Raw genomic sequence first — 21,727 nt, forward strand, 5'->3', positions numbered from 1 at the left:
ATTACATAGACTAATACTAGCAGCAACTACCCCACAGCCCAGCACACAACAGCACAAGTAGCAAATTTACACTAATAGCAATCACACAACAGCAACGTGGACATTAAAGGTCTCGCCTTACCAGGAGCGTGGCGCCTCCTGAGAGCCTCTTCGGACGGCCACTTTGCACGACCATGCCTCACGCCAGTTGCTGAACACCACAATATATTACTCTAGGTGGTTGCTAGAGTGTTGGTATGTAGGTGCTCTAGCATTATAAGTTGTTTCCATGTTGCTGTTATTTGGTTAATATGGTATCTGGTGGTTGTAAGTGGTTTGCTAGGGGGTTGTAAGGGTGTTCCAGGTGGTTGCTTGGATTTGCTTGTTGGTTTCCATGGTATCCAAGGTGATTCATAGGGTGTTGCCCGTTGACTTGTATCATGGTGATAAAAGAGTGGTGTACAAACTTTTGGCCTTATAGTGTACAATGTCTGTAGCAGAATAAGAAGTTTACATTAGTAGAATGATTCAGGTTCAGAGTCATTCTACTTATGTTGAGGATTTCACCATTCATTCCTATGGGGGGGGGAGATAATCAGAACAAAAACAGTGGCTACGTGGAAATGGTACATCCAATCAAAATACATAAGCACATCTTTTCCAACCAAACTGAACATTCTGGAGTTGGTTTGGTGTCGGTATCTTGAAACCTGTGGGTTGATTAGAAGATAAAATTAAGAAAGTAAGAAGGAGAATATTTTCAATACTTTCAGAAACTTTCAGTCAAAAAATAAATATCAAATATGATATTTAATCAAATCGAACTTGATTCATGATTTAGATCAAACAGAAATAAGACAATATTGCGTTCATCCATAATGAGCTATTAGAAGTATTCTCCTCCGACCCACAGTCTGTACTGCAGTGGACCCTCAGAGTTCAGCTAAATTTTCTGAAAGTGTGTGTTGGTCCTGGTTCCTGAGAAAACAATGAAGCACACAGCATCCAAAGATTGGTAGAGTGAATAAAACAGTGTTTTCCAGGATGTATAGACATTAAAACAAATAGATCTGGGAAAAGTGTGGTGTAAACACAGCTCCCACTTACGGCATGAAGGTGTAACATGTTGTTCAACACTGTTTCATCTCAGATAATCTGTGATGAGCTTTTAATTGCTTATGGCTTCAATTAGTTTTTCAGTGAACTGAATTAATTAGAGGATAAAATATACTGACAGAGCACACTCTAAATGTGCTGTGCATTACTCAATATGTGCTGTATTGAGCTAGATCACATCATTTGCTAAAGGTGATGAGCATCTTCATTCTAAACAGTTGGAAATGATCTAGTTTACCTTTAAATACTTCTTAGAATCAAATTATGTTGGTTTACAGAAATTGTAACGCTGTGTTTGTCTTTATGTCCCCTTTTCTTTGGTTTAGTTGGTTCCTTTTTCTTTGTTGTCACTGTTTCTCAACCTCAGGGCTCCTCCCATCAGCACCACTGACCACGAAACAAAGTAATAGGAGAAAGAGCGCCATCTGCTGGAGGTGAGAGTCTGCTTTGTCACTAGGACAACCCTGAATGACGAAATGATCATATTTTTGATGACTGATTATTAAAGATTAGGTTTTGAAAACATTGTGTAAACATCCTGGTTGGTCAAATGTCTTAGACTAAACTAAGAAAGTGGTTGAGCAGAACTCAGTTATGTTGGTGAGGTCTCCATTTTTGAGAGGTTGCACTGTGGTTTATTAACCTTCAGGACTATTTGGTAACAATCAGGATTGATTTTGATTTTCCAATATTAATAACATGTGATATGTAAAATCTTTCTAAATGTACTGATAGCGTCTTGAGGTGGAGATGCTGCCCAGGAGCTGGCAGAGGTGCGTGCATGGCAGGTGAAACATTTTTAAAAAGTTGTTTTTAGGAAGAAATTAATCCATTTCAAGTTTTTAAAGTGATACGTTTATTGTATATGAAATGCACAAAAGATATGGTGAAAGAACTGGAGATGGCTGGAAGATGCCAAAGAAAAAGTTACAAACATGATTTTAGAAATGAAAAATCTTCACAAGCAAAAAATGATTACATTTTTGCAATGATATGGATATGATTATATCTCTCCTGTTCCCAATAGCTCTAATAATGTTGCAGTATTAGACCACAGGAGCCAATCAGAAGATAATATAAAATAAGTAGATCATTTTGTACTGGAAAAGCAAGCAAACAATCAAACAAACAAAAACATTGGACCTCATTCTCCAACATCTTCCTAAGTTTTTTTCTTTTTCCAATTCATTCTTGAGAAAGGTCCTAAGAAAAAGTCTACGTCAGATTCATGATGTGTTTAAAATTTGTTTACACCTTTGAGCTCTTGACTGTGTGTAGAGTTTACCTAAGGACAAATCCCCAACATTGGTGAAAGTCAGAATCTTTGTGAAAACTGTTAAACAGGGTTTAAAGAAATTTCTTCTTAAGAACGGTTGGTGAATGAGGCCCAGTGTTTTGTGATTAGTCTGTAAACTGATTATTGAGAGGTGTACATAGATTGATATTGTGTTTTAAGTTCAAATTTACTGAATATGGGGTTATTTGGTAAATTTCTCAGCCAAAACTCAAACGTTGACCAATTAGAGAAGAAGAAAGACATTTCAAATGGACAGTTTTCATCACTGGTTCTCTTATTTTGCTAACTGAACAGAGAAACTCTGCCTTGTGAAATTCACTGGTGTTGACATTCAGCTTCTCGCAAATCAATCTGAGGGTTTAAGCGTTGTCTACCATGTTCTCCTTGACAGAATCTGATTATTTGGTGTTGGAGTCCAGGCTCTGGTGGACTGGACCCATGCTGATGTATTGATTTCCATGTGGATCACCATCACCCTGAAAACAGAGATGACATCACACAGCTGAGCAGATCATAGAGAAACATGTCGCAGTGAATATATAATGGATTTTAGGCTAAGATGTGGAAAAGACACTATTGTGGTGTTTTAATCAAAATAATCTTTATCTAATCAATCATTTTTACTCACTTGGTTGTTTTTTTCTGTTAGCTGGTAAGTGAAGGCTGAGTCTGTGGAAAAAGATAATGTCAGAAATATCAGTCATACAAATATTTGTGTGTTCGCCATCACTGTCCTCTAGAGGGAGCCTTCAGTGTTACTTTCAAATGGAGGATTAAGGGCTGCTATGTTGTAAGACGTAATCTGCATACCCTGTATGATGTGGTTTCTCAGTTTATAGATCAGTGCTGCTCCTCCAATCAGCAACAGAGCCACACAGACACATACAGTGATGATGAGAGAGGAACCTGGAGATCAGAGACACAGAGAGAAGAACAGGCCAAACACTCAGTATTACAGTCAGTTTAGAATGTCCTTACATTCATCACAAATATGTTATAATGTATTAATATATTTGGAGCACTAACAGACTCTTTATTCACGGTAGCCTCACTATACAGCAGTTCCACCAGTCAGTTTTTGCTTGGTTTGAAGGCTTTGTAAGGCCATGTTGGAAAGTAAGACTATTAGAACCTGCAGCAACCTGGTACCCACTAAACCCAGAACCCTCCAGCTCCACATCTCTTCTAGTTCCTGATTTGGAGCCCTGAAACACTGAACTCCTGCCAGAACACATTTAACATGAATACAGAGTGACAGAGGAAGGTATGAATAATGACTGAGTTCTTACTGAGATGTTCTTCATCAGATGTTTCAGCTGCTGCTGGTGCTGTTGATGTGGTCCAGTAGGTTGTAGCTGTCATAGTTGTGCTTGGAGTTTCTGGTAGTGCAGTTGATTTTTCTATTGCGTGTTAAAAAGATACAATCAGAATGCGAAACAGTCAACTTCTACAATACGCAAGCTGAGTTAAAAACAAACTTGATCTACTGAAAATGATGCTCGTTCTCTGGGTGACTGCTGTGGTCTGGGTTTAGTTTCAGGGCTTTTTCTCTCATATCTTCTTTCGTGGGACAGGGGAGGCCATGTGGACCACTCTCTTCTTCTCTCTCTGTCTCTCTCTCTTCTAGTGGGAAACAATGTACTTATCCAGGCCACCTGATAGTATAATCATATTACAGATGTGGGAGAACATAACATGAGGGGTCTTGTCCCAAGACTCTTACTGGTGTAGTGTGGTGGGCTTGCCAAGCAGGGCAATCATATGCCAAATGTTTCTTACCAATACACTTCAATATTTCTTTGAATCAAATGCCAGCCTGCTGCATGGAGTGCAGTGGTGTTTCCCACTACACTCCACCAAAGCCAGTGGCCAAAGAGACTTTAGACTGTAACCTCTTGTGTTCTCTGTGGTCTAAACAGGATGGGAAATTCTTTGATGTTACACTTTTAATGCTTTGTAATGTTTGATTTGAACATTCAACATGAGTATCAACTCATTGTTCACAAACATTTAAAAAAACAAGAAAATATCATAATGCAGAGTTCATGATCAGTCTGAAAACTTCACACAAAGAATTAAGCAAATGTAATATCTTAATGTATTGATAACTATTTGGAACTACAATCGACTGTTTATACATGGTAGCGTCACTATACAGAAGTTCTTCTGGTCAGTTTCAGCTTGATTTGAAGGCTTCATAATGCCATGCTGCAAAGTAAGGTCATTAGAACCTGAACCAGATAAATAGATCCACTTCATTTTCCCATGGAACTTGTAAACAACAAGCAGGTTTGACATGAGGGGGAGGAGGGGACCTTGTGTATTTTGTGGGGCCCTACGCAAGAAGTGTGGTGAGCATATAGGGCCTTCGAACTCTGGGTATCAGAGTAGAGCATCAAGCTTAAAGCATCAGTGTTGAGCAGTAAAGTCATGTAAACATGTTGACAAGTCTGTACAGCCCATTCATCATAATGTGGTAGGCATTTTCAATAGGAGACAGGCAGGACTGTCTGCACCTGCACTCTCTCATTAAGCAGCCAAGCTGTTGTAACCCATGCAGAATGTTTCTTGCCAATATAGTGAGATATTTTTACTTGATGAAATTAATAGTTAAAAAAGTCTAGAAATAAGTGCAATAATCTTACCAGTTTACAACAATCTAACATGAGAAATATTAGATATATTGACTAGATTTATGGTAATTTTATTTAACTATCCTTTTTTTTACACTTTAGGCATTTTACAGTTGATTCATGTTACAGAGGCAGGAGAACATCACATTATGAGTTTTGCCCAAAGGGTCTTATTTATTTAGTGTGATGTTCTTTGCCAAGAGGGGATTCAAATTTCAGTGTGCTTTGTAGAGGGCAGTGGTATTACCCACCAATACACTACACCAAATCCAGATTACCGAAATGATCATAAACTCAGACTTTGAGACTTTGTAACTTCCTCTGTTCTCTGTGGTCTAAAGAGGATGTGAAATCCTCTGAATATTATACTTTTTTATTTGGGGAATATTTGATTTAAAGTGAAACAGGAGTGTCAGCTCATTACATTATATTTATAGCATTTGGCAGAGGCTCTTGTTAGGAGCGAATTACAATTAGATCATTTTACACTGGTAGGTAAATGAAGTGTTAGGAGTCTTGCCCAAGGACTCTTATTGGTTTAGTGTAGGGTGCTTGTCCAGGTGGGGGATTGACCAGTCTACAGCATAGAAGCCAGAGGTGTTACCCACTACTTGACACCACGGGTCAAAAGTGTTTGGGGGAAAAAAAAATGGATGTCTTAATTCAGAGTTTAATTGTCGAAACTTGATATAAAAGAATTAAGCGAATGTAATGAATTTCACCAGTGACCTGTAGATGAATATAAACTAGTATTACAGCCTGTTTAGAATGTCCTTACATTAATCACAAATATGTTATAGTGTATTAACAATGATTTAGAACTCTAACAGACTCTTTATTCAAAGTAGGGTCACTATACAGTAGAGCCACTGGTCAGTTTCTGCTTGGTTAAAACGATATTTGATATTTTTCCTCATTTCATACTTCATAATGCCGCACACATTTTCAGTAGGAGACAGGCAGGTCAGTCTAGCACCTACAATTTCTGGTTAAGCAGCCTTGCTGTTGTAACGTGCAGAACGTTTCTTAAAATGTAGTGAGAAACTTTACTTGATAAAATAAGTAAAAAATGTCTAGTAATAAATTCAGAATCTCATTTGCCAATATAATTTTTTGCGTGTCAGTAGTTTCAGCTGAATCATTTTAAAAGGCAGGAGAACGTTACATTAGGGGTTTTACAGTTTAATCATGTTACAGAGGTGGGAGAAAATTAGGCCAGATGACCAAAGTGACCCTAAACTCAGAATCTGTAACCTCCTGTGTTCTCTGTGCTCTAAAGAGGATGTGAAATCCACTGAATCTTACACTTTTCATGTTGTGTAATATTTGATTTTAACCTTAAATATTAGTGTCCGCTCACTGGTCACAAGTGTTTGGAAAAAAAAGTCTTAATTCAGACATAATAATATTCTTGATTGAAAGGAAAAGCAAATGTTATGAATCTCATTACTGGCCTGTAGATAAATGTCAACCAGTATTAGTCAATTTATAATATCCTTATATTAATTACAAATATATAATAATGTATTAACAATTATTTGAAACCAAAACCTAAAAGTGCAGCCTAAACCACTGAACTCCTGCCTGAACACATTTAACATGAATACAGAGTGAAAGAGGGAGATTTGAATAATGACTGAGTTCTTACTGAGATGTTCTTCATCAGATGTGACTGTTACTGCTGGTTCTGTTGATGTGGTCCAGTAGGTTGTAGCTGTAGTTGGTTCCATAGCTGTGCTTGGACTTTGTGGTAGCACAGTTGATTTTTCTATTGCATGTTAAAAAGATACAATCAAAATGTGATGCATCAACTTTCACAATACACAGGTTCATATAAAAACAGACTTGATCTACTGAAAGTTATGCCCTTCCCTGAGTGACCAGGTATTGTGTGCTGCTGTGGTTTATGTGCTGCTTCAGTTTTGTTTTGTTTTCATCTTTTGGAGGGGTGGGGAAGCTGCCATGTGGACCTCTCTCTCTCTCTCTCTCTGTCTCTCTCTCTCTCTCTCTATCTAGGCTAGTATGAGTCTTACTGTTTAATTATGTTACAAAGGTAGGAGAATGGAATGTGCCCATATACTCTTATAGGTGTATTGTGGTGTTTGGGGGAAAAGCGTATGTATTTATTCAGAGTTCATATTAATTTTCAATAAATGATTCAAAGTTAATGTATCTCACCAGTAACCTGTAGCTGAATCTCTTTGAAGTAGGAGTAATAACCCACTGACTTATCCTTCCTCCACACTCCACACAGATAAAGTCCTCCATCATCTTCTCTCACATCACTGATGTTCACACTGAAGACTTTAGATCTTCTGTCATCAAAGATGGAGAATCTGTCCTTCTGCTCTTTCTGAGACTCTTTTTCAGTGTGAATGATGTATTTAATTATAGTTTGATCGTTGAGGTTGATTAAGCGCTTGCTGTTTGTCTTGAGCTCCTCTGGATAGTTACATTTGAAGGTGGCCGTCTCTCCCAGATTAGCATTAATTCTTTTAATTCGGCCACAACAAGAATCTGTCAGTCATATAAACAAACATACACAAACTACAGTTCATGAATCAGTTCAGTAGTAGTGCTTTAAACCTCAGTGTGCTCGAAAGCAGTTTCTCAATTTTTTTATATCATTATTTTCATATAAATATTTTAGAAACCCAACAGATTGTCTCACCATTCTGAACGGTCAGCTCAATGTCCTTATGCTGTTTATTCCCAACTCCAAATCTGTACACAGCAGAATCCTGTGGGTTCAGCTCTCTGATCAACACTGTAAACTTGTCTGCTGTATTTGAATACATCTTGAATCTCCCGCTAGTAACAGCGTTGCTTTTTGTCTGATCCTTTATTATATCTAGGCAGCCACCCTCTTCCACCTTGCAAATATATCTTGTATTGTTTACATCCCACTGTAGATCAGATAATATAGTGACACTTCCTCCTGAATAGCCAAACACTAGACCTGCCAATCAAAACAGAAATGCAAGATACTCACTGAGCCTTCTGTACATTCTGAACACACAAACACAATTCAAAAAAGAATGTGATAAAGTCTGTGAAATGCTAATAGAAACAGAAAGCGATGATTAGTGAATTCTGTTTAAACTGTACCAAACTGAAAACTTTATAAAACGATATTTAATATTTTTTCTTATACTTCATAAAGCAACATACATTTTCCATAGGAGACAGGCAGGTCAGTCTAGCATCTGAACTCTATCAAATTGAAAACAATATAAAAATATGCTATTTAATGTTTTGCCTTATCAATGTCATGTTTGGAGTCTTGCCCAAAGGGTCTTACTGGTGTGGTGTGTTTGCCGTGGAGGGGAATTAAATGCCAGACTGATGTGTGGAGGGCAGTGTTATGACCCACTACCCTACACCAAGGCCCAGTCCCATTTCACCCCTTGCCCCTACCACTTGGCCCTTAGCCCTCTGTTTAGCGCATTTAGGCTTAGGATGTCCCAATTTTAGTTGAGATAGAAGGGTAGGGCGAAGTTTTAGGGCTACATGGCCCAGTAAACAGAGGTTTTTCTGAGTGTTATCAGGAAAAAAGAAAAACTGGCATGATGGCTGCATGAGCGACCAAAGAAACCCACAAATGTGAGAATTGTCTCCATTAAAAATTTACGATAAACACTGTGTCATCTTACTTTACTGTCGTTTCAGTGTATTATGGTCGATTTCTTGATAACAAGCATAAAAAATCGCTAATAGCATGCTAATGTCTCAGTAGCTAGCTAGCTAACTTAAATAGTCCAGCAGTTATATTCTGTGGCCTGAAGCACAAGAATGTAACTGCTGCTCCATTTAAGGTGGAACAGGAACATTTAAACAAAAATCTGGTGAATATCTGACTTCAGCTTCATATCACTGAAGAATTAGAAGTGGGCGATAATAAATAATTGCCCCCCTCTTTGAGGGCATATGATGCCCTAAATGTAATTAAAGCCCAGCAGTGAGGAGCTGAACTTTACCCTCCTCTGCTGTCACTGCAGACTGGCAGGGTCGCCTACAGAGCAGCACTAGTAGCTGTTAATGAAGTGATGCTCTTTTTATTTGAGGGTCCCATTTCAGAGGGAAGATTTCAACCACTACCCTGTAACTCAGTTCCAAGGGGTTAGGGTGACACTCGAAAACTAGGGGTAGGGGTAAAAAGAAGAAATGGGATTGGGCCAAAGTCTAGATGACCAAAGTGACCCTAATCTCGGACTCTGTAACATCCCGTGTTCTCTGTGCTCTAAAGAGGATGTGAAATCCTCTGAATCTTACACTTTCCATGCTGTATAACATTTGATTTTAGCCTTAAACATAAGTGAGTGCTCACTGTTCACATAGTTTTGAAAATAAAGAATAGTAAAACTGTCATAATTTATAGTTCATATTAATTTTCAAAACCTGAAACGGTTAATTTGAGCAAATGCAAAGTTAACGTATCTCACCAGTAACCTGTAGCTGAATCTCTTTGAAGTAGGAGTAATAACCCACTGACTTCTCTTTCCTCCACACTCCACACAGATAAACTCCTCCATCATCTTCTCTCACATCACTGATGTTCACACTGAAGACTTTAGATCTTCTGTCATCAAAGATGGAGAATCTGTCCATCTGCTCTTTCTGAGACTCTTTTCCAGTGTGAATGATCTGTTTAACAGTATTTTGGTCATAGAGGTTGATTAAGTACTTGTTGTTTGTCTTGAACTCCTCTGGATAGTTACATGTGAAGGTGGCCATCTCTTCCAGATAAGCATTCGTTTTTTCAATTCCCCCACAACAAACATCTGTCAATCATATAAAGAAACACACACAAACCGCAGGTTATTAATCAGTTTAGTATTAGCGCTTTAAACCTAAGTGTGTTTTGGAGCAAAGACTTATTTTTATATTATATTGATATAAATATTCGAGACAGCTTAAACATGTTAAAATCTCTTACCATTCTGAACGGTCAGCTCAATGTCCTTATGTTTTTCATTCCCAACTCCAAATCTGTACATGGCAGAATCCTGTAGGTTCAGCTCTCTGATCAACACTGTAAACTTGTTTTCTGCATTTGAATACATCTTGAATCTCCCCTTAGTAACAGCATTGCTTTTTGTCTGATCCTTTGTTATATTTACACAGCCACTTTGTTCCATCTTGCAAATATATCTTGTATTGTTTAAATCCCACCGCAGATCAGGGAATAAAATGACACTTCCTCCTGCGTAGCCAAACACTAGACCTGCCAATCAAAACGGAAATGCAAGATACTCACTGAGCCTTCTGTACATTCTGAACACACAAACACAATTCAAAAAAGAATGTGATGAAGTCTGTGAAATACTAATAGAAACAGAAAGCGATGATTAGTGAATCCTGTTTAAACTTCAAACTGAAAACATTATAAAATGTTTTTTCTTGTTAACTTATACTTCATAAAGCAACATACATTTTCCATAGGAGACAGGCAGGTCAGTCAGGCACTTGAACTGTATCAAATTGAAAATAATATAAAAATATGCTATTTAATGTTTTTCCTTATCAATGTCATGTTTGGAGTCTTGCCCAAAGGGTCTTACTGGTGTGGTGTGTTTGCCATGGAGGGGAATTGAATGCCAGACTGATGTGTGGAGGGCAGTGTTATGACCCATTACCCTACACCAAGGCCCAGTCCCATTTCACCCCTTGCCCCTACCACTTGGCCCTTAGCCCTCTGTTTTGCACGTCAAGGGTTAGGGTGTCCCAATTTTAGTTGAGATAGAAGGGTAGGGCAAAGTGTTAGGGTCGTTTTCTTCATAACAAGCATAAAAAATTGCTAATAGCATGCTAACATTTCGGTAGCAAGCTAGCTAACTTTCCCGTTCCACCTTAAATAGTCCAGCAGTTCTGTTGCCTGAAGCACCAGAATGTAACTGCTGCACCATTTAAAGTGGAACGGGAAAATTCGAACAAGAATCTGGAGAATATCTGACTTCAGCTTCGTATCACCAAAGAATTAGAGGTGGGTGATAATAAATAATTGCCCCCCTCTTTGAAGGCATATGATGCGCTGAATGTAACTAAAGCCCAGCAGTGAGGAGCTGAACTTTACCCTCTTCTGCTGTCACTGCAGACTGGCAGTGTCACCTACAGAGCAGCGCTGGTAGCTGTTAATGAAGTGATGCTCTTTTTATTTGAGGGTCCCATTTCAGAGGCAAGATTTCAACCACTACCCTGTAACTCAGTTCAAAGGGTTTAGGGTGACAGTCGAAAACAAGGGGTAGGGGTAAAAAGAAGAAATGGGATTGGGCCCAAATCTAAATGACCAAAGTGACCCTAAACTCGGACTCTGTAACGTCCCGTGTTCTCTGTGCTCTAAAGAGGATGTGAAATCCTCTGAATCCTACACTTTTCATGCTGTGTATTATTTGATTTTAGCCTTAAACTTAAGTGAGTGCTCACTGTTCACATAGTTTTGAAATAAAAAGAATACTAAAACTGTCATGATTTATAGTTCATATTAATTTTCAAAACCTGAAACGGTTGATTTGAGCAAATGCAAAGTTAATGTATCTCACCAGTAACTTGTAGCTGAATCTCTTTGAAGTAGGAGTAATAACGCACTGACTTCTCTTTCCTCCACACCCACACTGCACACAGATAAACTCCTCCATCATCTTCTCTCACATCACTGATGTTCACACTGAAGACTTTAGATCTTCTGTCATCAAAGATGGAGAATCTGTCCTTCTGCTCTTTCTCAGACTCTTTTTCGGTGTAAATGATTGTTTTAACAGTAGTTTGGTCATAGAGGTTGGTTAAACGCTTGCTGTTTGTCTTAAACCCATCTGGATAGTTACATGTGAAGGTGGCCGTCTCTCCCAGATAAGCATTCATTTTTTCAATTCCCCCACAACAGGAATCTGTCAATCATATAAACAAGCATACACAAACTACAGTTCATTGATCAGTTCAGTATTTGTGTGTTTATAAGCAATGTCTAATTTTTATATCATTGTTTTAACAAAAGTTTTAAAAACAAACGGCACAAAAACTATCACCATTCTGAACAGTCAGTTTGATGTCCTTATGCTTTTCATTCCCAACTCCAAATCTGTACACAGCAGAATCCTGTGGGTTCAGCTCTCTGATCAACAGTAGAAACTCTCCATGAACATTTGAATACATCTTGAATCTCCCCTTATTAACAACATTGGTATTTGTCTGATCATCTATTATATTTAAGCAGCCACTTTGTTCCATCCTGCAAACATATCTTGTATTGTTTACATCCCACTGCAGATCAGTGAATAAAAGGACACTTCCTCCTGAATAGACAAACACATCAGAGCCGCACACTGGACCTGTCGATCAAAAAAAATAAATAAATAAATAAAATAAGTATCTCAGATATGGGAGAACCTCACAGAACCTTCTGTACTCTTCAATCCTGCAGTATAAACATAACTGTAGCTCACAGAACTAGTATAGTTTCAGATGGAGGAACAATGATAATAAATAACTGCACTTGCTGTCGTATTAGCGGATATTAAAGTTGAGTATCTGACCTGAGATCAGGTAGAGGATGGAGATGAAGAAGATCTTCACCCTGAACTGAAGGATCTTCATCCTGTAATTCAAATCCACTTTTCCAGACTGATATTACTCACAGTCCTCTGTGTGTCTGTTGCTGCCTCTTCTTCTTTCTGCTGTGGTTGTTTCTGCTGTCTGTAGTTTTCTCACTTCTGTGGCCTCCACCCACCCACATAAGGGTAAAGTCAAACTTATGGCTTATTAAGAAGACACTCAAAGCCCCTCCCACCAGCACCACTGACCTAATACCAAGAAATAATGCTTGACATGCTAGACTGTTTCTGCACTATCATAGACCCTAATGATAAATAATCTTAACTCGAGTTAATCAATAGAAATATGCAATTTAACATGAATTTACACATATAGTGGTATGATTAGCATCTGAACTGTGAAGAGAAATCACTTACATCAATTACATCGTTGTAGGTAACAGGTTATATTTAGGGTTTATATCATATTTTAGCCTCTGCAGTATTTAGTTGTCACGTCACAGAGTATGTTCTTTAGACAGATGGTCTAAGAACAGGACGACATATACTCATTAGACACCACATTAGAATGGTCAAGCAAAAATTGCTGTAAATCAATATGAGACGATTTTGCCATTTGGCCTACTGGCAGCAGTACAACACTTGAGATTTGAGCTGAAGTAGGAAGCAAGCATAAGGATTGTTCATTTTTCATAGTTGTTTTGTAAACATAGATATTAAATACATTAAATCCTTCTGTCATAGTGTTGTATGGACTAATATTAATGCTTTCTTGCTTAATTATGCATTCTGATGTCTTTGGACTGTGGGAAACCGGAGTACCCGGAGGAAACCCATGCAGATATGGGGAGAACATGCAAACTCCACACACTGGGGAAACAAACCCGATTACACCCTTATCTCAGCAATCTATTCTTTATTTCTCCACTGATGCACAAAAAAGAGAGAACTCTAAACAGAAAGGATCCTGGTCTCCCAGCCAGGGAATCAAACTCAGGCCTTTGCTATGAGGCAACAGCGCTACCCGCTGCACCACTGTTCTGCACTTATCTCCCACCATTTATTCTTCATTTCTCCACCGCTAGACAAGAAAGAATGAATAACAAAGAAAAGCAGTGCACTAGCCAGGCTGAACCTTTCAAAATGATTTGTGCTGCTGAGCAAAATGCCTGCAGTATCTTCAGTCTGGGGTCAGTGTTCAGTATTAAAGTCAGACAGCTGTGCAGCTCTTTGTGAGTGTGGGACACAGGGCTTGTCCCAGTCGATGGCAAAATTGTAGAGACTTGAACAAGAGACAGTGATGTTGCTTGCCCTCTGTAGGCTGATTAACAGTTTGATAATGAGGTAATCAAAGCAGCTATTGAAGCCCATCCAATGCAGCAGTGCTCATTGCCTCTGTTCACTCATAGCTCCACAGATGTGAAGTGGGTCTTTTAGAGAAGCGTCAGCAGGTACTGGTGCAGAGGGAGCCTCGCTCACTGAGCTGCACTGCACTGTAAGCCCCTTCCTCAAGTCCTGCACCTTTATCCTCTCTGTTTGAGTAAGTGGTTACAAGTTTTAGCAGTTTTTTGATAAAACATCAGCGCAATCACATCATTAAGTTTGCTGGTGACACTACAGTTGTTGGGCTCATCCGCTACAATGAGACCGCTACACCAGAGAAAGTGAGGCAGGTGGAGCGCTGGTGCGAAGACAACAGTCTCTCTCTGAATGTGACCAAAACAAAGGAGATGAGTGAGACTTCAGAAGGTCAAAGATGCCTCATACCCCTCTACACATCAATGGGACAGTGGAGGAGACTGTGCACAGCTTCACATTCCAGGTACTGCACATCACTGCCGATCTCTCCTGGTCTCTGAACACCTCCTTAGTAAGGAAGACACCACTGTGCTTCTACTATCTAAGGAGACTGAAGAGGGCTGAACTGCAAACACTCATCCTCAACTGCTTCTACAGAAGCATCATAGAGAGCATCCTGATCTGCAGCATCACTGTCTGGTATGGAAAATGCTCCATCTCTGGTAGGAAAAGCACTGCAGTGGGTGCAGACTGCCTGGTCTATCAAGGGTCAAGCTTCCCCACCATTTAGAATTTCTACACCAAACGGCGTAAAAGGAAATCATGCAGCATCAGGAAGGATCCCTCTCATCCATCATACAGACTCTCATCTGGAAGAAGCCTCCGGGCCAAGTCCCCCAGACTTATGAACTGGTTCCCCCCCTGCAGGCAGACACATGTACCTGATGGACCTTCCTCACTGAACTGCCACTTTAGCCCTATTACATGTAAAATTTTTAGCTCACTCATTTGTGGGCTGGTGGTTAGGGAACCAGCCCTGTGACCAGAAGGTTGCTGGTTCGATCCCCTGGGCTGATAGTCCATAACTGAAGTGCCCTTGAGCAAGACACCTAACCCCCAATTGCTCCCTGGGCGCACTGGATAGGGCTGCCCACCACTCCGGGCAAGTGTGCTCACTGCCCCCTAGTGTGTGTGTTCGCTAGTGTGTATGTGGTGTTTCACTGAATGGATGGGTTAAATGCAGAGGTCTAATTCCACAGTGTGCAAACACAGTTGGCTGATGGTTCTGAATTCAATTTATATGCACAATCCTTTTAATCTGTATGTTGTTTACAAATAATTTGTTATTAATATTTCATAGCTCATAATAATAGGGAAAGAGAAAATTAGCCACAGTCGTAAGCGTTTGCCAATCAGTCTGTGTCCTCACTTTGGCCCATCCTCTCCCCTGCAGATGGTGCTTGACCACGGCCCTGCTGCCACAATACGTTTAAAAATGATGTCCACGGCAATCAGCAACAGGGCCAGTTTTTCATAGGCTAAAAGGAAATGATGCACAAAATTTCTAGTTTCTAATTTCTTAGTCCTATAATCTGGTCAAAGTCTGTGCACACCACTGGGCCTATGTGTTGCTTACAGATTATGTGAGTACTTTTGTTTATAGCTGGGGGCAGTCTTGGGCTACGGAACAAGCCTTGTGACTGGAAGTTCACTGGTTTGATTCCTGAGCCGGCAGTACGTGACTAAAATGCCCTTGAGCAAGGCACCTAACCCCCAACTGCTCCCTGGGCACTGTGGACAGGGCTGCCCACCGCTCCAGGCAAGTGCGCTCACTGCCCCCTAGTGTGTGCATTCACTTCTGGGTATGTGGTGTTTTACTGCATGGATTAGGGAAATGTGAAGTTCCCCGTTGTGGGACTAATAAGGGTCACTTAGTCTTAATCTTTAATTAAAACTGTTGTAAATGTTGGATTATAAAGAACTGACAAGCTCATCAGTAGGATGCAAGAGTGGATTTAATGAGGAACTTGCAGTGGTATGAAACAAAAACAGGGGAACCAAAACGGAAACCCAGGAAACAAATGCAAAATACAATCTAAAAACATAATCCAACACACAATCAAAGGTCATAAAGCCAACATTACAACAGGGAATATAAACAAAATCAGTTAAAATAATAATTATAATGATAATAATTAAAAAACACATACAACACTTTGCAATGACAGCAATTCAAGTTTGCCATTATAAAGCCTGCTGATTACCCAAAATGGTTGCAGGTCAGCTGAAAAAGAACACAAGTACTGGAATGAGAGCGACCTCTGGAGGCGCAGGGGGGAATTCCTTGGCATCAGGTTAACAAGGATATTTATTTTTCAACATTACTCTAAAATAATCCAACAAAAAATGCAGAAAAGAAGTTACTAAAAATTATAGTTACATACATGAAACATGAACTCAAAGTGGATTCAAGACTGGGATAAAGCTGATGATTTTCAGTTACAGCTTTAGAGGGCACACATCCTTCATTTTTCATGTAAGTTCTTCCAGACATCCACTTATCATATTTTTTTTATCAAGATTAAGCAGGATTAGCTGTCCTGCTTTGTGCCTTGTTCAAGAAAAAAAAACAAAAAAAACAAAAAAAAAAAACTTCAGAGTGAGTCGGTGGCAGATACACTGTATGGACAAAAGTATTGGGACACCTACACATCACACCTACAGGAGCTTTTATGAATCCCATTCTAAATCCATAGACATTAATATGGAGTTAGTCCCCCCTTTCTGAGGTCTGACACTGCCTGGTTGAGCTGATGTGGTTGTGAAATGCTTCCACTTTTCAATAACACTACTCACAGTTGATGGTGGAATATCTAGGAAGTAAGAAATTTGGCAAACTGACTTGTTGCAGCACCACGCTTGAATTCAATGAGCTCTTTAGACCCATTCTTTCACAAATATGTAAAGGCAGACTGCATGGATAGGTGCTTGATGTTATACACCTGTGGCAATGAGACTGAATGACAATGAATGAAACACCTGAATTCAGTGATTAAGAGGTGTGTCCCAATACTTTTGTCCATATAGTTTATATGCATTGGTTTACATGACATCACAAAAAAAAAATGAATTCAAAGTAGGCTTTTGTTTCAGCATAGTTGCTTAGTTTACATAGCCATGTGACCGGAGAGCGAACACAAAAACTGGTCCCAGTTTTAACTGACTCTAATAACTGTATAGTTGCATGTGAGCAACAAATGCAACAGCAATGTAACTACTAATGATTTAGTCACTGTTACAGCTGGATTACAGACGTACACCTAATGTAATTACACGTGTATCAACTTCAGTTGTTATATAGGTACAATACAATTACAGATTGGCAATTATAAAATGGCAATTCATGTGATGTGATTAGGTTACCTTGTTACAACACAGTTATTCCACAGTAATTATTTAAATGTATATTAAAAAAAAAAACTTCTGATCTGTAGTGTACCAAAAAAGACACACTTGTGTTATTTCAAGAGGCAAAACTGAAGTTAATACACATGTGTAATTACACAGGCTGTACTGCTCTAATCCATCTGTAACACCGATTAAATCATCAGTAGTTAGTGTTGTTAGGTATGTTATTGATGTGTAACTACACAGTTATAAGAGACATTTAATATAAAGTGGGACCAAAAAACCTTCTTTGAGAAAATTACCATGTACCATGATGTTGGCCCTTTAAAGCTACTCCAGTCCTGTGCCGTGTCTGATGGCGCCGTACAAGGTAGCAGGTTCCTCCTTACTCAAGGTCACTGTAGCATCAGTGGATACAGCTGGACTCTTCTGGAAGCTCACAGTGGCGTAAGTGGGGTCGCTGTCTTTGGGTGGTTGCTCAGTGGGGTGAGTATCTTCATCAGAGGTGTTGGTGGGGGTTGTGGCGTTTCTGCTGTGTTTGACCTCCGCATAGTTGCAGACCACAGAGGGATCCTGAGAGTGGACAAGAAACATACCTTTCACATACTATTTACTTACTATTTCAGAAAATCTGAACAGCATCGTAATTACTCACCTGTTTATGGTCTTTACGCTCCGTCTTGGATGAGCGAGTGGAAGCTGTAATGATTTGGAATAAACGCACTACTAAAAATGACATCTTGACAAGTGAAATCATCATAAATCTAACCAAACTCTGTCCTTTTAATATTTCTTATTTATAGATTTTTATAAGACTGTTATATGACATGATACAGTGGAGGCGTCTTATTCTATTGGCAGATCATTTTGCTTCGCTTTCTTGAAATGATCTTGAAATGGTCTCATCTTGACAATTACTGTATATTTAAACTTGATTTCAGATTATTTCACTTGCCAAAAAAAAATATTTTTACAGCAACAAGCTGTTATAAATGCGATAAGTGTGCCTGTGAGTGTGTAAATGGTACCTTGTCTATTCTTGCGCTTCACATAATAGATGATCAGTGCTGATCCTCCAATCAGCAGCAGAGCAACACAGACACACACAGTCATGATGATGATGATGATGGAAGAACCTGGAGCTGAGAGACAGAAGTATTAAGACCTGCAGCTTCCTGGTAACCTGGAATCAAACCAGGACCCTTCTCGTTCCACATTTGTTCCAGTTCCTGGTGTGGAACCTAAATCACTGAACTCCTGTCTGAATGCATTTAACATGAGTATAGAGTGAAAGAGGGAGTTATGAATAATGACCGGGTTCTTACTTGAGTGTCCTTCATGAGATGTGATTGACGTTGGTTTTGTTGACATGGTCCTGAAGGATCCTTTAAAACGTCGAGAGAATAGCAAGAGGAATAAACACAAAGTACTAGAAAGTATGGATGAAAAGTGATCTAGAACAAATATCACAGTAGCGCATACCAAACTCTTCTGCTTATGTGGTGCTTTAGGATGCCTGTAGCTAGATTCAGAGTTTAGCTTGCAGCTGATTTTTAGGTTGCTTGTTAGAAACAGTGGGTCTCATTCACCAATATCTTACTAAGTGTTATCTTAAATGTGTTCTTGAGAAAGGTCCTAAGAAAAAGTCTATGTCAGATTCATGATGTGTTCTTAAAGCGCAGAATTGTTCTCACTGCATAAGTGGGTTTTAAAAAGAAATTTCTTCTTTATAATGTTTAGTGAATGAGGCCCATTGAACCTTTGATATACATAGTTAGGAAAAGACCTGATCTACTAGAAGCTGTTGCACTTTGTTCTTGTGTGAACTACTGATAACATGCAATTGCTCACTAGTTCTCCTTTTACAAAGTAGCCTTGGGTACAAACTAATTAATAAGTATTCTGGCATTTAAGTATTTAAGTATTCTTTTTAGGTACTGTCACTTTCAGAACTCTGAGACAGTGTGTCCCAATTCAGGGGCTGGATCCTTCAGAGGATGCGCTCTACGAAGGCGTGCCCTTCGAAGGCTGCTTAGACCCGCGAAGGCTGAACAGACATGAGACCGTCTGCTCTATGGCGGATTTTCTGTTTGTGTCACAGCACCGCCGTTCCCGCCCTTAACTTTGCACCACGAAACACTGCTTGTCAAGTTATTTAACAGTTCTTTAAAGATGAAGCCAACATTCAACTTCCATTCGTCTCAGTTTAAACCCAAAACATATATTTAAAGTGTCTCTTCAGCCACTGTTTGCTGTTGATGCCACCATGTTCTCGAATCCTTGCCAGCACGCAATGAACCTCGGGATATGTTGGCTGGTGAAGGATCCACCCATTTGATTCTTCGTTGCCATGGAAAAGAAGGACACGATTGTCGGCCGCATATGATGGAGCCTTGATGGGACAGCTTAGTGATGCAGTGGGCCTTCAAACGCAGCCTCCAAAGGATGCAGTCCCAGAAATGTGACACACTGAGAGACAACCTATCCTTTTAAATTGATTAGGATAGTTGAAACACCTGATTGAATATTCAGAATGTCAATAACAGATTCCCCCACTTTTGATGGGTTAGGGGGATGGAGGAGGGGGGGGAGAAGGGAGAGGAAGACCGTGGGAAAAATGAGAGGAGACGGCAGCGAGGAAAATGAAAAAACTGAGTTTAGCTGAACTTGTTTTCGCTTAAACGAGCTGATTCTCCAACCCAGAAGTAAGGTCAGATAGACTCCACCGCGATCGGAAAAGAAAGGGACTTTTCTCTTCACTGCGCCTCGATTGCTCCGTCCTTCCGCTGCCATTGAACAGTAAATTGATTTTTTATTTATTTTTTTTTTTAACTTAAAGAAGGGGCTAGTTGCTTAGCCACGCCACACTCAAGCTGTTACTCGGATTGGTTATATATACGGTGAATAGCTTATAAGTGCTACTATCTCTGGAGCAGAGATATTTTGACTCATTACAATTTATAGATAGTCGCAAGCTGAAATTTGATATTTGGGGTGTTCCTTTTTGTCTATTTTATTTAATAATTCTATTATTTTTCACAAACACCTGCTCATTGTTGTTTTTTGATTCATTTGCTGTGCTTTTGGAACAGTAAGTAATCTCAGTTTAATTTCAATATGAAAAAAGACAAAAGAGTAAAGCGCAACAATAATTTCACTCCATTAATTATTGCTCATAATATACACTAACCGAGCAGACTGAATATTTTCATTTTGGGTTTAAGTAATCATTATACCTTTTTTCTAAAGCTATAAACCCATAGCCTCGTCCTCTAAATTGATAGACCTGGCTATATCTGGACTCCTCACATCTGAGCCCTTGACTGACTAGCCCTTCCTGTTGTGCAGGCCTAAACCCCAAAACAAAGTGGCTAACTCTGCCTTCACAATAAAAGTCTCTGTCAGAATAAATCCAGATACAAAACACATTAACCTGGAATTAAATTCAGGAACACACGAACACACTGAAATGTTTAGGCTCCATTAAGTTTTTGTTATGCATTGGTAAATGCATCCTCCTGTGCATCTCTCTCTCTCTCTCTCTCTCTCTCTCTCTCTCTCTCTCTCTCTTTAAGACTGTCTTATGTCTACAAACTGTGCTGACACAATCAGCTGAAACCAGACTGACCAAGTGAGACTAAACTCAGACTCTGTCGCTTCCTGTCTTTGTGGTCTCACAGTGCTGTGTAAGATTTTATCTGAGACATATGCTAATGAGGCCTCTCTGCAAGTATCCTCGTTCTTTATTAGTTCACTGTCCACACACTTGTTAAAACAACAAACAACAGCACAGTTAGAATATAAAGTTCTCTGTAATGATTAGAGATGGGAATCGAGAACCGGTTCCAAATTGTCTGATGGATCGGAATCGTATGCCTCTGAAGTGATCAATTCCTTTTATCGATGCCGGCATGTTTTTCTCACAGTTGCGCATTTCAAATACTAATGCGTCATGATGTCAGACTCTGTGTCTACACTGCTGGGAACTTGAGGAGGGGAAGAAGCGGCTTTTTTTCGCAAAGAAATATCAGAACAGTGCTACTTGCAATGTCAGTAGACTATTTCATGTCTGGAGGGTTGAAACACCAGCAATATGTTAAAATCTTTGTTGATATCTTTCAACACAACTGGACTAAATGGACTAAAATTCCAAGAATGCTGAGTATTTGACACTCTGCTTAAGAGTTCTACTGCTTACTAACTGAATAAACCAGTAGCAAGGGTAAATATGTCTATGTCATGGTTACATTAGTGCCATGGAGGTGGGCTTGGCAGATTTTTTTCTTTTACTAAGAAAACCAAAATAAAAGCAAATGCTGTACAACTAGTTTTACTAGTTTTATTTCAACAAATGTCGGAGATCATAAAACAGCTGCATTGACCCTGAAAACCTTTGTAGGCCTCTTCTTTTTCCACACAGAAAACTGATCAGGAATCAGTAAGAGCAT

General features: G+C 39.4%; 1 protein-coding gene across 2 annotated transcripts; it reads right to left on the minus strand.

Annotated features, from left to right (window-relative positions):
* Positions 1-2,016: 2,016 nt before the first annotated feature.
* Positions 2,017-12,816, minus strand: LOC118798333 (polymeric immunoglobulin receptor-like). Of its 2 annotated transcripts, XM_036557760.1 has the most exons (12): positions 12,555-12,816; positions 12,048-12,350; positions 11,565-11,909; positions 9,962-10,249; positions 9,468-9,806; positions 7,697-7,984; positions 7,204-7,542; positions 6,674-6,793; positions 3,682-3,792; positions 3,203-3,298; positions 3,021-3,061; positions 2,017-2,868 (listed from the first exon to the last, which is right to left on the minus strand). In XM_036557760.1, the coding sequence occupies exons 1-12, from the start codon at positions 12,613-12,615 to the stop codon at positions 2,791-2,793; spliced, it is 2,409 nt and encodes an 802-aa protein (XP_036413653.1). In that variant the 5' UTR covers positions 12,616-12,816; the 3' UTR covers positions 2,017-2,790. The 2 variants fall into 2 exon arrangements, with proteins under 2 accessions (XP_036413653.1, XP_036413655.1); XM_036557762.1 differs by lacking the exon at positions 12,048-12,350.
* Between the last annotated feature and the right edge of the window lie 8,911 nt (positions 12,817-21,727).

Source organism: Colossoma macropomum, unplaced genomic scaffold (assembly GCF_904425465.1).
Source record: "Colossoma macropomum unplaced genomic scaffold, Colossoma_macropomum, whole genome shotgun sequence".
Taxonomy (NCBI): domain Eukaryota; kingdom Metazoa; phylum Chordata; class Actinopteri; order Characiformes; family Serrasalmidae; genus Colossoma; species Colossoma macropomum.